Source organism: Tympanuchus pallidicinctus, unplaced genomic scaffold (genome assembly GCF_026119805.1).
Source record: "Tympanuchus pallidicinctus isolate F22 unplaced genomic scaffold, pur_lepc_1.0 scaffold3, whole genome shotgun sequence".
NCBI classification, from domain to species: Eukaryota; Metazoa; Chordata; class Aves; order Galliformes; family Phasianidae; genus Tympanuchus; species Tympanuchus pallidicinctus.
In genome coordinates, this window is record NW_026294747.1 from 15447644 (window position 1) to 15462252 (window position 14609).

Below are 14609 nucleotides of genomic sequence, written 5' to 3' on the forward strand. Positions count from 1 at the left end.
AAGGGGAGGACCGAAGGTTCTGCTGTGTCGGAGAGCTGTCGAGTGAGCTGGGGGCACGGGGTGCTTTGTGGGAGTACAAACATCAGAGAAGCCAAGATTCTGGTGGGTGAGGGAAGGTAGCTCAGTGTGCCATTCAGAGAGCTCTCAGCACTCTGCAGCCTTTCCCTGCCCTGCCCTGTGAAAGGCTGAAGGAGTTTTCACCATGGTTAGAAGTACCAGGAAACAACAGCAAGCTGGGGAGCAGCCAGTTGTGGGAGGAGGACAAGAACTGGGTGATGATGAGTGAGCCCCAGTCCCAGCCATGTGCAGGCAGCACTGCTGCACGGTGTTGGATGGGTGCGTGCAGCCCAGGGTTGCATTTCACATGGCTTGAAGCAGCACTAATGGAGGGAGCAGGGGAGAAAATTATGCCACTGGGGCTGGGAGAGGGCACGGAGGGCACCATACGTGCCCCTCAAGCTGCCCCCATAAGCAGCCACCAGAACACTGAGGAATAGGTTTTGTTGTTGTCCCCAAACAGCCCGTAGGAAGGAGTCAGTTCCCAGTCCAAGAGGGATATCTCAATGTGTAACTTTTGGTTCTCTGGTCCCCCGTGCATCCCTTATCTACAGCGATGTGCCCTGGTGCCTCTGCTCTGAGGGTGAGGGATTAGAGGGGTGGGGGAAAATAGGGGTAGAGGGTAATGAGGGAGAAAGTATGAGAAAGAAGGGAGAAAAGAGGAAGAAAAGAGCGGGGAGAAAGGAAAAAAAGGGAAGGGGAAAGAAAGGAGAAGGAAGAGGGGGAAAGAAAAGAGGGGAAACAAGGGGAGTACAGGAAAAAAGGGCAGAGGGAGGAGAGAACGAGGGTAAAAGAGACGACGGGAAGAAAACACTGAGGAGAGAGGAAAGGGAAGCGTGGAAGGAGGAGCGGCAGACGCGCTCCTCCCCGTCCGGCGGCGCGGAGCCACCCTGCAGGGAGGAGCGGAGCGGAACGGAACGGGACGGGCGGGCGCTGCGGGCGGGCGGCGGCGGCGGCGGCGGCGGCGGCTCGGCGGGTGTGGGTAGGGCCAGGCCGCGGAGGTACGGGCGAAGGTACGGCGACGGGGCCGCGAGCGGGAGCGGGGAGAGAGCCGAGGGCCGCGGGAGCGCTCCGGGAAGCGGCGGGACCGGGTGGCTGGGGGGAGGTTTTCTGGGGAGAGCTCGACACCGGGCACGGCGCTGCTTCCCGCACTCCGGGGGTCTCGGCAACTGTCGGCCTTAAGCGTTAACCGAGATGCGGGAAGGGAGGGAGGATGCCGGGGGTTGGGAGGGGGCGGTGGAGAGCGGGGCCCGGGGATGCTCCGAGCGGTGCCCGCTCAGCGGGAGCCCTTTGTGATCGCGGGGGGAGAAAAGGAGAAGAATGCAGCGAGCGGGATGGAGGCGTTCGCTGGGTTTTGCAACACTTTGTGCTGTTTGCTCGCTTCTTTCCACCGGTTTGGCTCGGCCCGACCGCTGGCACCGCGTTACCCCGCCTGTATATACGTGGGGCTCGGCTGCGCTCCCCCCGACACTGCCTGACCGAGTCCTGCTTTCAGACGGGGCTTCCACCCTTCGGAAGAGCACAGCTTGCCCAAGTTACACAGCAGTTCCTATCTTGCACACCCAGTTGCACGCCGTTCTGCCGTCCCGGAGCTTGCTGTTTCCTCCATGTGTTCAGGCAGCGCCGCTCCTGGCACAGATTTGGGGTGCGGAGCATCCCTGCATTCCCCATACAGCCCAGCAGCTGTTGGGGTGCCAGGCAGCACCGTGCCCCGTGTTTGTGGCACCGGAGGTGATGGGAATGAGGAAGAGCAGCAATGAACAGCACTTCAGCAGCACGGGGGGTTTCCTTTTTCTTTTTTTTCAGCTGCCTCATTCCAACGTGGTAACTCAAGAGGTCAATTTTCTTAAAAATGAGTTCCCTGGAATCTGACTGCATCATGACTAATCATGACTGAGTCATGTTAGCGTGGCTGAGTTGCCAAAACTTTTTTGTCACCTCTGGCTTTAGCACTGCCCACTGTAGGCTCAGTGCAGAGCTTAGCTCTCAGCCTCACTGTGCTCTCCTGTCTGTTTGCTGTGGCTGTGCTCATTCAAAAGTGCCATCTGACTTGTGGAGCAAAGGAGATCCCTGCTTGCCCTGCTCTTTGCACTTTGACTGGCCCAATTGGAGTGACCTGTCAAGGCTTGGGAACCAAGTGGTGGAGGAACACTTCTCCCTCACCTCTGTGTTCCACCTTCTGGGGACAGGCATTCATTCTGTGATTGTGAAAAGAGCTGCACTGTGTGGGTTTGAAGATGGTTGCTGCACTTGCTTCTTGTTCAATAGCAAAAATAACTGCTGGATTTAAACTTTTCAGATCTTTTCTCAACTTTCAAAATGGACCTTGACATCCAGTGTGAGGAGATGAACCCATCGAGGTGGGCTGAGCTTCTGCCCACCATGAAGTCCTGCAGCAGCATCAGGTATTAATGCAGTGTGTTTCACTAGTGAAATTGGGCTGTGGTATTGTTCACTTGTGACTTAACAGTTGCATGGGAGCAGGGACGGTTCTACATATTTTTGCACAACCTGTTGATTAAAAAGATAAGAGGGTTTTTGGTTTTTTTTCTGGTCTAGAGATAAGCAACCGTCAGTATGAATGAACGCTGCCGTTGTAGTGTGTTGTGCACACGCAGCCAGGCAGTATCTCAGTTGGTTACCTACGTGTAACCAACGCTGACCATCGCTTTGGTAATTCTGTCTTTCTTGGCAGTGAGATCCCTCCTGTGGGGGAAGGCGTCTCTCCTTTGTGCTCATTAAGTTGCATGCTCTCTGGGCTGCAGTTCACATGCTGCCAAGTGACTGTTCATTAATTGTTATGCACAAGCCACATGCCACCATTTTTTGATTCTTCATTCAGCCATCAGAAGTGCCCACCCTGCATGCTGAGCAAGCCCCTAGAGGGGAACTGTGCTTCATAGTGTAAACTGGGTGTTGGGGTGAGACTTCAGATCTGTTCTGCATGCTTTCCTCTCTGCTGGCTGGGAATTCACCTTCTGTGAGCTGGCATCTTCCTGCTTGGGCTGGAGAGGATAGGCCACATCCAGCCAGCTGTGGATTGGAGGAGGTCAGGCAGGTTGAGGGTGACTTCCTGTTGTTTTTCAGAAGAGTATTTTTTGCAGGCAAACTTCGTGGGCTTCCTGAGGGCTGCATTGGGTAGTAAGTAGAAAGCAGGGGAATGGCTGTGTCCTGAGCAGAGGATAGGATGCTCAAGGCATAGTGAATGGGAGTAGCTGTGTTGGGGGCTGTTCAACAGTGTTGAACACAATTCCATTGGGAGATGCCCCTGCTGTGCTGCACACTCCTGCATGCTGGAAGTTGTGCTTAAGAGAGGCCGTGACTCATCCACAGGACACCAGATTGCCGAGTGCATCTCTGGGGCTGGGAAACCTGGCTGAAGACGCAGTTTGGCTGGTGTTGGTGCAGAACCTGTCTGACAGCCTGCAAGCCGGGTGCTAGCTAGATGTGGCTTCAGATGCTGGTAGTTTGTTGCTGGTAAAGTTCTGATGAGGGTGCATCATCTTCCAGCCCTGCCAAAGGAGCATAAGTCTTGCATTTGCATAGCACAGCCTGTGTTTTGGGAAGCTGCCATCCAGTCCCTTCAGTGCCTGACCACCCTCTGGTGAAGAACCGTTTCCTAACACCCACTGGACGCTCCCCTGACACAGCTCCATGCCGTTCCTAGGACACATAAGTCAGCTGCTTTGCTTTCATAGGGAGCTCTTCAGCCAAGGAGAGCAGCATGACTCTGAGGACTAATGTGCTCTGTGTTTGCTTCTCTTTCAGGCTGGATGATTGCAATCTCTCCAGCAGTAACTGCAAGGATCTCTCCTCAGTCATCCATACGAATCCATCCCTCAAAGAGCTGAAGCTGAACAACAACGAGCTGGGGGATGCAGGCATTGAGTACCTGACTAAAGGCTTGTTGACACCGAGCTGTAGTTTGCAGAAGTTGTGGTAAGTCCCCACTGATTGTCTTGCTCTAATATATTTGCAGAGTGCTGTAGATGAAGTCACAAGGCTACCTGGTGTGTGGTTTAGTACTAGAGCCATGATGGTGCAACTCAGCCGTTATCTAGATCATATGCTTTGAAAACAGCCATTTTTTTGCTTCTGTCTCTAGGAACCAAGCAAAAGGCTGTTGCTGGGAGCCAACCAAACCCGATTCAAAGTTAGCACTGCTATGGGTGACACTCCTCTATGACAAGAGCATGATGTCTCATAACTTCAAACAGCCTATAGCAATAACAACTTGGTTGCCGCATAACTTCTCCCAGCCTGAGAGCTGAAGGATCAGCTTCATAGATCCTTCTTATAGGACACAGTAAAACTTCTAAATGGTGTGTCCAGGGTTTTAAGCCAAGTTGAATGAGATTTTTATTTTTAGTTACTCTGGATACTTAAAATAGCAATACTTACCTGGATGGAAACAGCTATCTAGAGGGCCAGCGGCAAACCTCAGCAGGCACACCTCTCCCAGAAGATCCTCTGTAGTTGTGGGGATGCATTTCTCTCACCTCCACTACCTCTCCTTTAGGCTGCAGAACTGCAACCTGACCAGTGCCAGCTGTGAGACTCTCTGCTCCGTCCTCAGTGCACAGCCGTCACTGACAGAGCTGCATGTGGGCGATAACAAACTGGGAACTGCTGGGGTGAAGGTGCTGTGCCAAGGGCTGATGAACCCCAACTGTAAGCTGCAGAAGCTGCAGTAAGTAGCCACTGGGCATTTTGGTCATCCAGCAGTTCAGCTTTGTCTTGCTTGCCCTTGAGACAAGCACAGTTCTGTGGCCAGCTGTGGATTTCTTTTTGTTTTGTTTGAATGTGGCCACATTAATTTATGGGAGTGGGTCTTCAGGATTCTTCATAGCTGGGTGCCTGTTCCCATAGGCATTTTAGCCCTCTTGGCAGTGATGGCTAGTAATGCAAGATGTCTCTGACATCCCAGGGTTCTTTCTCATTTCACTCGCTGCCTAGTCTCCAAGTAGACCCCACCAGCACGTTTTCTGCCCTGGCCAGTGTACACTTTGCCAATGTTGAGGGGGTAGCAAGACACTCAATACTTGGTTTTGCCTGGATTTCTTCTCTCCTTGCAGGCTGGAGTATTGTGAACTGACTGCTGATATCGTAGAAGCTCTCAATGCTGCCCTGCAAGCCAAGCCCACCCTGAAGGAGCTCAGCCTGAGTAACAACACGCTGGGAGATACAGCTGTGAAGCAGCTGTGCCGGGGGCTGGTGGAGGCAAGCTGCGACTTAGAGTTACTACAGTAAGGAGAAGCTGGTCATCTCTGACTGCAGATAGTCCTGCTGCTGTTCCTGCCGTGCCTAAAAAGGAGAAACTGTTGTCAAGAATGCCTGAAGTTCAGGCCAGCATTTTGCTGGCTCAGATTTCTGTAACTGTTGAAATCAAAAGTGCATGTCCAGGGTTTTCAGGTTTTGTGTTTGTTTTTAACTATCACATGATTCTGAGTTCACTCCTACATCATATGGTAGAGTGTGAGCCCCTATGCCAGGTTAAACTCATAACTGCAAGTTTAACTTGTAACTACTTGCTGGTGTCTGAGCATGGAGGAGCAGTCACAGCATCCAGATTGCAGCAGGGAGCCATTCCACAGCCCTTTTCCTGTCCAAACTGGAGGTGGCGGATTGCAGCCAGTCTGGAGCAGCAGCTCAATGTGTGTTTGTTTCTGCAGCCTGGAGAACTGTGGGATAACCAGCGACAGCTGTCGGGATATCAGCGCGGTTCTGAGCAACAAGCCCTCTCTGCTGGATCTGGCTGTGGGGGATAACAAGATTGGGGACGCCGGGCTGGCCCTCCTGTGCCAAGGACTGTTACATCCCAACTGCAAGATCCAGAAGCTATGGTAAGTGTAGACAGGGTGTGCCTGAATCCCTCTGGCGGCCTGTGAGCTGTCTGCACTGTGTTGCTCGTTTGCTTCTAAGTGGAAAGCTTCCCAGTTACACCCCCTAGTGAAACAAGGGTGTCTGTGCTGCCAGCTCATGGCTGCTCTGAGCTGGGTGGGAACTCTATGAATGTTCAAATTCATCTTCTGGTTCAGGCAGAGCTTTTGGTGCAAAGGATGGGGAGTAAGGAGAAAGCTTGTATGAACGGATGAGTTTTGTGAAGGACAGAAGAAAATGAAATGCTGTAACCAGAAGTTCACAATGCTAACATAGAACTCTGTTTTCTGATCTAAATAATTACTGGGGCAAAATAATATTTTGTTCTTCCCTGCAGGTTATGGGACTGTGACCTCACAAGTGCTAGCTGTAAAGATCTCTCCAGAGTCTTCAGTACGAAAGAGACCCTCCTAGAGGTCAGTCTGATAGACAACAACCTGAGGGACTCTGGAATGGAAATGCTGTGTCAGGCGCTCAAGGATCCCAGAGCTCATCTCCAGGAGCTATGGTGAGCTGCTAACATAAAGCCACAGTTGGGACAGTTCTTCAGACATCTTTTACCTAAAAGATATAGACTTGTGGACTAGATGTTTCTAGTCCACTAGTAGTGTTTCTACACTTCTTTGAAGATCTGCCCTGTAGTCAACCTGGTTTAGCAGGGGGTTGGATTAGATGATCTTCAGAAGTCCCTCCCCAGCTCCTGCAATTCTGTGATCCTGTTATAAGCAATAGGAGACCAAGCATTACTTGGAAAGCATCCACCTAATATATTTTATTCTGCCACAAATGGCAGCTAAGAAGTTGTGTCAGAAGTTTGAAAGGCCTCAAGTAATAGTGAAATGAGTGTTGTGATGAGCTGTCTCAGCTTCTCCACTGAAATGCAAGCTGTCATTGAGGAGCCAAAATTAGAAAGCTCGTGTCTCAAGTACTGCAGCTTCAAGTATATGTCCTGAGAAAGCTGGCAAGAAAATGCTTTCCATGAAAAGCTGTAGCACAGTGCAGGTTCTGTCTTTGGCAGTTAGTGAAATGTATAATTGCTGCCTCTTTGAAGGACTGGATAAAAGTCAGGACTGAAACCTGTGCTGTCCACATGATGGTCTAAATCTGACCAGAGAATGCTTGAATGTCAAAAAGCGTTTTCAGCATCCTCTGCTGTCAGCATTCCATTATTTGTTGGGATGGTCTGATACTGCATGGCCTGGAGATGAACATTGTACTTCCATTAGAACTTTAGCAGGCAGCACTTTAGCTCTCCTACGTTGCTGGACCAGCTCCTTTCATCGGTTCCTGTCCTGCCCCAGAGGTGTGGGAATTGGTGAGGTGCCCCAGGAGCACCTGTGGGGCTGAGAGTGACTGTGAGCAGCACAGACGTCTGCAGGCAAGCACCCCTTTAGTTTTCTGAGATAAAGATCCCGAACGTTGTCTGTGGGAGAAGTGCTGCTTAGAAAGGGTTAGGCAGGCAGGGATTGAGAAAAGTTCAATAACTGTGGGAAGGCTTCTGTTCCTCTCTTCCCACTGTCCTCTGAAGCAAACATGAAGAAGCAACCAGTGCTTGATGCTCTCCCGATCTCCAGAGTCCTCACATCATTTTTACTTTGCAGGGTTAGAGAGTGCGGGCTCACAGCTGCTTGCTGCAAGGCAGTCAGCTCTGTTCTAAGCGTGAACAAACACCTGCAAGTCCTCCACATCGGGGAAAACAAGCTGGGCAATGCCGGGGTGGAGATCCTGTGTGAGGGGCTGCTGCACCCCAACTGCAATGTCCACTCTCTATGGTAAGGTACACCCTAAGGGGTCATCTCCTCCATTACTGCATTACTCTCTTCCAAGCACAGCATGCTGATAGGGATAACAATGGAGTTTTTTTGCTCACGGGAAACAATTCATACCACATACTGATGTTTAACTAGACCTATCCCACCTCACAAGTAAATGGAAGCCATGGTTGCTTCCATGTATCCTGACAGTCACAGTGTCTTGCACATGCAACGCAGTGGTGCATCAGTAGGTGTCATGGGGACACCACGGAGCAGCCTCTGCTGATGTTTCTGAGATGCTGACCTGTGCAAATCTCTGGGCTGCACCAGCATAGCCCAAGCTGGGGTTGATAGGGTGCCTCTGGAGCCAGCACTCACTGCACTGTCCTCTCTGTCTTTTCCCCACAGGCTGGGCAACTGTGATATCACCGCAGCCTGCTGTGCCACGCTTGCTAATGTCATGGTCACCAAGCAGAACCTTACAGAGCTGGACCTGAGCTACAACACACTGGAGGACGAAGGTGTGATGAAGCTCTGTGAAGCCGTGAGGAACCCCAGCTGCAAGATGCAGCAGCTGATGTGAGCAGTGCTTGTGTTCTTATGGGCAAATGGGTGATCCTGGGGGGTGGAACACCATCTACGTGCTGCAAAACATGCCCTGTCCCTCCCAGATGTCATGGGTGTAGTGGCTGAATCTGCTTTGATCCGTTAGGCCCAGGAAGGAGGAGATGGTGATGCTGGGGAGGGAATAATACAGGTGCCTTATTGGCACTTGGACTGGACTCTGCAGTCTAGCTGGGGCCCCTTCTGTTAATTAGTCTTCTCACGACAGCCATCTGTGTCTTTCTGCCCTCTCTGACCTTAATGTCCACTAACCCAACTTGCTTGTTTTGTTTCGGTTCAGTCTGTACGACATTTTCTGGGGTCCTGAAGTGGATGATGAACTAAAAGCCCTGGAAGAAGCCAGGCCTGATGTGAAGATCATTTCATGAGTGATGGCTGCCTGCAGAGCAAAGTCAAAACAACATCCTCTTCTTAATCTGAACTTTTCTTACATAAAGCTAAATTAATTTAATATAGATTGTGCTTTTACCAAAAAAAGCCTTGTGGATTCCCAGAGCGGGGGTCCGGGTAGCTGATAAACCTTGTGTGTCGCTGGATCTGCCAACACTGAGGCCCGTGAAAGTGCTGTACATTTACACTGCAGCATCGCTATCCTTGAAATAAAGCGGGCATCTGCTAGAAGCTGGGCTGTACCCTTTAGGAGCTCTTTAATCCTATAATCCCTCACAACGTATTAGTCAGGCTTTAAAGGGAGCTTCTTTCCAAAGGCAAGGGGAGAACTACCTCCTGTATTGTTGCAGGGGGGTACCTTTGCCAGGTCTCTGGGGAGAGCTTTCCAAAAACCAAGTGTGCTTTTTAGTTTAAAACCAAGCTCATCGCTGCCTTTCCCTAGAGGAGCTCTTAGAAAAGCAGCAGTGACCAGGCTGCTGGAGGAGAGAGAAAGGAGTGGCTCTTCAGCTGCTTACAGTCAGAATTAGCATCCCTTGAAGAGTGATTTTTTCCTACCAACAAAAGATGCTGTGTGTTTCTATTAGTGTGGGGGAAGATTTAATGGTTTGATTTGTTTGCTCTGGCAAGAGTGGTTCTACAGGAGTTTTTATTAAAATCTGTTTGCAAATAATTAAACGCTTCATTCTCCTACTTATAAAAATAAGATATAATCCATTGCTTGAATCTGTATATTTCTCCCTCATGACCAACCCCCATCTGTTCTGAACTGCACTATTACTAATACCTTGCTTACTGTTTGCTTTTGGTTATGTTCCTGGCCTGAAGCACATTGGGAGGAGACATGTCAACCCTTAGGAAGGCTGCAAGCCTTCAAGCCCTTAGTTCTGAGGCTGTTTGCCCAGTCAGAATTTTAATAAGCCTTGTTGCAAGGGAAAACAAAGCTGACACACACCCAGAACACTGCAATGAAAGAAAAAGTAGCTTAAAAAAAAAAAAAAAAAATGCAGGTGAGAAGCTGGGTGTTGCACTGTGCTAACCCTGCAAAAGAAGCATGTGAAATTAAATCCTGTTTGCTGACACCTCCCTCCCTAAAGCTGTTGCTTGGTGTTTTGGTCACTTGCAAATCCCACCTAGGTGTATGATTTGAAGGAGTCCTGCAGGCTTTGTCATGTGATGCCTATGCCTACATGTTCACCTTGTAACTGGCTTTTTTTGGGCTTAGCAAAACATTGATCTGGAAGAAGCTGATAGTGGTTCTTACAAAGGAAGCATTTACATGAGCAGAGTTCCTGTAGCAGTCATCACAAACCCCAAATGTGTCCCAGATGTTTACTTGTGCCTTCAGGCAGGCATGAATGGCAGGGTAGGTTTGTTCCCCACCACTCTTCTCTTACAAAGATTAAGAAGTCCAGGTCTAACTCTCAGTTCATAGCAGACATCTGAAGGCTACTGCAAAGCCAGCATAGCCCAGCATGGCAGTATAAACAAGCTTCCCTACACCATCCTTCTGTAGTGCGCAGCCCCAACACTGCTTTCCAAACACTGCACAGAAAACCACTAACCCTGCCCCATCAGGGACAACTCAGCTCTCCAAACAAATACTAGTGGCTTAAAAAGCCACAGCACCTGAGACCAAATAGATCGGGTAGCAGAGAACCTGACTCCAGAGCACATTCTTTTGCATTCTAGATGGCAGTAGCAGGGAGAACCTCTGCAATCTCAAAAGCATGTGATCTGGAGCAGGGAGGTCATGGTGCTCCAACAACACTGCCAGCAGCAGTCATCATCAGGGTGTGACCCTCCCAGGCATGTCACACTCCTCCGAAACCCACTGGCCCTCTGCTGAGATGGTCCAATGGGAGTAACTTTTTGCCTGAAATCTTCCTTTGCCTCAGAAAAATCATTATTTTTGTCATCTTTTCCAATGCTGGGCAAATAACCCTGTATACCTCACTCTGCAGCCTCCCCAGCACTTTATGTCTTTTTAACTGTTTTAATAATAGCAAAAAGACACATCGACATGAAATAATAGAAGTGCCTCCCCTAACCCTTTCCTGGCCAGCATGGACACAGAAATGTGCAGTTCTCAGGCTGTGTGGAGCCAACCTCTTGCCAGAGGAGGGAAGGCCACCCTGCATGCACCATAACCCCTTCCAAGCTGGAGGGTAAATCAACAGTACACAGGAATCCACAGCCACATGGCTGAAGAGAATGGAAACTTTGACCTTACAAGCACTGGGACAGGACATTCCAGAGCCAGCTTTCCCCACCCCCACTTACCTTTTTCCATGATAAGTTCTCCTGTCTGTGCCATACTGCCTTGACGTGCTCAGCTAACTGTGTGTTGCAGATGACTAAAGCTCTTCAGCTCCAGGCACAAAGGCACTCCCCAGCTGCACTGCAATGGCCCAGAAGGGATTGCTGATTGCTGCTGGAGCTCCTGCCACCAGGCTTGAGGCCTCAACTCATCCCTGCTGTGCAGGGACAGCAAACCAAGCAGCACATAGAGGAATTGGGGTACCGAGCCCCAAAAGGTCCCACCTCCTTCCTCATCTCCTCCTCAATGCTCAGCCCTGTATCAGCCATGGAGCTCAGCATTGTCTTCTTGCTCCTAAAGGAAAGCACCATTCCCACCTTCCAGGCGTCACACTGCTAAAACCACCCGTTAGATGTATCTTTAGGCTCATGGCTTCACAGGGAGGGCTCTGCCACAGCTGAGACCACACAGAGAGCTCCAGGGATGTGTGCAAAGGCTTCCACGATCCTCGCAGCCACGTTTCCTAGGCGGGCAACCAAACTGCCAGCTGTCTGTGGCTATGATGAAGTTACCCAGGCACCAGCCCAGCCAGCACATTGTTCCACACGTACACCCTGTTCTGCTCTGGCTTCGTCAATATTGGCTCCTGGGAATTTGTTTTCCTGGTGCAACAAAGCAACCCTGTGCCGTGTGCTGGCAGCAAGCTCGGAGGGCTCCCAGGATCCTGCTCTGAAGCTGTTTCTGAAGGTAGGATTTGGGAGCTAGGCCTCTGGGAGGAGCTGGGAATGGGATCCTGATGGCACTGGGGAAAAGGCAGCAACGTCCCCTGTGCCTGCCAGGCTGTTTCTGCTGGGGGCTGCCTCTGTTAGGGGGCTCAGGAAGGAGCAGAAAGTGAGGTGTTTCCTCTTACCCACACTGATGCAGACACAAGGCATTAGGGAAGCGCCTGACCCACCGCAGGCTGTCATTCACACATCAGGGAATGGGTGACAGCCAGACTGAGCAGTGGGGCTGTCTGCCATAGCCAGCCTTGCTGTGACATCTGCCCCTGTGAGAGGAAGTGGTGTTCAGGCAGGCTCCAGGAGGGTGAAGCTTGCTGGTGACAGAGACATTCAGCTTTGTTTTTGCCTCTATTTAAATGGCTGCTTGCCCATCATTCTCCTCATTCAGGTGCAGATTAAGAATGAAAATCAGTCAGGTGACTGGCAGCCAGGTTTAGAGCAACAATGTCTGCTAAAGGTTATCTTCATAATATGATCTTCCTGAAGTCTCTGCTTTCAACAAATGCCTCTTGATGCTCAGATCTGCACCTAAGCCAGCCTGTAGCTTCTTACTGTAGGTTAGCAGAGAGTTAAGTTTCCTTTGCAGATTTATAATGTTTCTCTTAGTCTCACATTTTCAGGGAACTGTTTATTTAGGCTTAGGTTTGGCTCTCATTCACACAAGGATGTTCCTGCCGGCCACCTCCTGTTCTTTGCTGTTGCTTCTGCTCCAGCACATTGCTCTGTGCAGGGTCCTGCAATGAAAACACAGATAATACAGGCAATAATGAAAACACAGAGAAGAAAATACGTGGTGTTAATAGCAACCTGTTCTGATGTGAGGAACTCGTGCACACTGAGGGATTTTCACTCAACTGATTTTTGTATTAAGCAGTAGTAATACATTAAAATAGCACTGGTCTAAAGCTGGGCTCTGGCTCTTGGCTACTTTTATTTGCTAGAAGCGGGTAAAGCATTTGGTCTCTGCAAAAAATCATGTTTTAATCTCATCTTAAGCAATCAGAGAAAGAGTAAAACGCCAAGGCCTATTCAGAGCAAACGGGTATAAAGGTGTTAAGGGGAATGAAATACTCAGCCCTGTTCCTCCCGAAATATACCCACCTGCTCCTTAGGTAGGAGCTAACACTCTTAAGGGATACTTGCTCCAAGATTCTGGTAGGATCCCTCCTTCCAGTCTTTGCTTTGATTAATCAGGCTAAGTAGTGATGAAAGGCTGCATGAAGCTGTAGCCTGATGGACCTCTGTCATCTTCTTAGAAGTAAAATACAGCTTCTGTTTCTTCTCAAAACTGGGAGGTTCCTTGAGGGAATAAGTAACATTAGGCAAAGCTGAGATACTCCTTTGCAGAAGATCATACAGTGAGAGTAGAAACCATTGCTGCTTATAAAGGCAACTGGAAAAATTAATGGAAATTAAAGAAACCTGTTAATTATCATTATTAGCATCCCTCAACTGCATACTGTGGGGGAAATATTAAGGGGGTAAAGTTTTGCTGGGTGTTTGTGCTTAGTCCTATGCTTTCCCTGAGTATCTTCTATCAGGAATTGTCAGAAGGTAGTAAGCAAGAAGGACAGTGGCTGTAGGAGGCAGTAGAGGTATGTGGTGGCAAGGCAGCAGGCTGAGAAAAAACTAGTAGAGAAATCACAGGTGTGCCCTGTTTCTCATAGCCTTTCCCATTGGAAGTCTATAGGCTGCTTTGCGAGTAGCTTTGGACAAAGGAATGGAATCCAGCAGATGCCCATCTATGTGGTAGTAGCAGAACTATGATGAAATGATACTGATCTGGTGAGCACAAGCCTGCATAAATAATACTGCACACCCAGCAAAGTGACCAATTCTGTGTGTGTGGGCCTGAGCTGCAGTGCGTATGACTGAATACAGGCCTTGTCCTGTGCTCTGCTCAGGCCTCACAGTGTGGGGAGGCAATGCTGATGCTGAGCCTTTGCCTCCTTCTTTCTTCCAGAGGAAGAAGATAACATGCAGAACAGCTCCATCACATTCAGGTTGCACAACTTACAGCTTCCCATTTCCAGCACCTGGAAATATGGGATCCTGGCATTAGCCATCCTCTTGCTCCTGGGGGCCTTGACCATCCTGGCTTACCAGATGTGCCAGCTTCAGAAACACAGCAGGACTGGGAAAAGTAAGTATTGGGTAGTGGTTTTCCTGCTTCCAAGCACTTATGTGACTGTCACAGGCACTCCATGGCAAGCAGCTTGTCAAGGTACCCTGGGGCAGCTAGGGGAGTGGCTCCTCCTGGGAAGGTGGTGTGAACCTGGGGCAGCCCCCCTGTCCTGGTGCTGCCCGTGAGGGGAACGTGGGCCCTTAGCAGGTCCTATTGCGAGGCTGTCCCCTTCCTGGTGGCTACACTGTGCCAGCTGGGTATTGCCTACTGCTTTTCTTTATTCCGACAGAGAAGAAATACGGCAGTGAAGATGGGGTGAAGATGAGGGCACAGAATGGCCTGTGGGGGAAGAAGATGCCGCCTCTTCTGCTTGACAGCAGCCAGCAGAGTGACGTGGATATGGAGGCATGTACATCAGTGCTGGGCAAGGCTGAGAGCCATATGAAGTCCAGTGCTGGGGGAAGTGAAAAACCTGCAGTGCAATTTTTGGGAAAGCTGATGACTAACTCGATCTCAAGTTTCACTTCTAGTTACTCCTCCTTTATACAGCATCTGTTCAATCTGAGGGCAGGAGCAATGGCAAGTTTCTCTCCTTTCCCTTCCCCCCCAATTCCACCCCATGTCTGTGGTTTCCCATAACGCAAATTCCTCGAGTTCCTGCTGCCCTCCCCAGAGCAGTGCAGGAAGCCATAAGGCAGGCAGTGGACTCAACGACGGCCCCAAAATACCACCAGCAGCTG

The 14609-nt window shown here is 50.0% G+C and overlaps 1 protein-coding gene and 1 long non-coding RNA gene across 3 annotated transcripts; both read left to right on the forward strand.

The window, feature by feature from the left end:
- Positions 1-944: 944 nt before the first annotated feature.
- On the forward strand, positions 945-9380 carry RNH1 (ribonuclease/angiogenin inhibitor 1). 2 transcript variants are annotated; one of them, XM_052694939.1, is made up of 10 exons: positions 945-1070; positions 2357-2462; positions 3826-3996; positions 4577-4747; positions 5133-5303; positions 5730-5900; positions 6275-6445; positions 7539-7709; positions 8100-8270; positions 8596-9380. In XM_052694939.1, exons 2-10 carry the CDS (start codon positions 2377-2379, stop codon positions 8681-8683), a joined length of 1371 nt encoding a protein of 456 aa, XP_052550899.1. In that variant the 5' UTR covers positions 945-1070; positions 2357-2376; the 3' UTR covers positions 8684-9380. The 2 variants fall into 2 exon arrangements, with proteins under 2 accessions (XP_052550899.1, XP_052550900.1); XM_052694940.1 differs by having other exon boundaries at positions 978-1058.
- Positions 9381-13199: 3819 nt separating this feature from the next.
- LOC128086366 (uncharacterized) lies at positions 13200-14490 on the forward strand. Its single transcript, XR_008209349.1, has 4 exons — positions 13200-13339; positions 13412-13529; positions 13708-13887; positions 14159-14490. It is a non-coding gene; the product is annotated as an uncharacterized LOC128086366 (long non-coding RNA).
- The last annotated feature ends 119 nt before the right edge of the window (positions 14491-14609 follow it).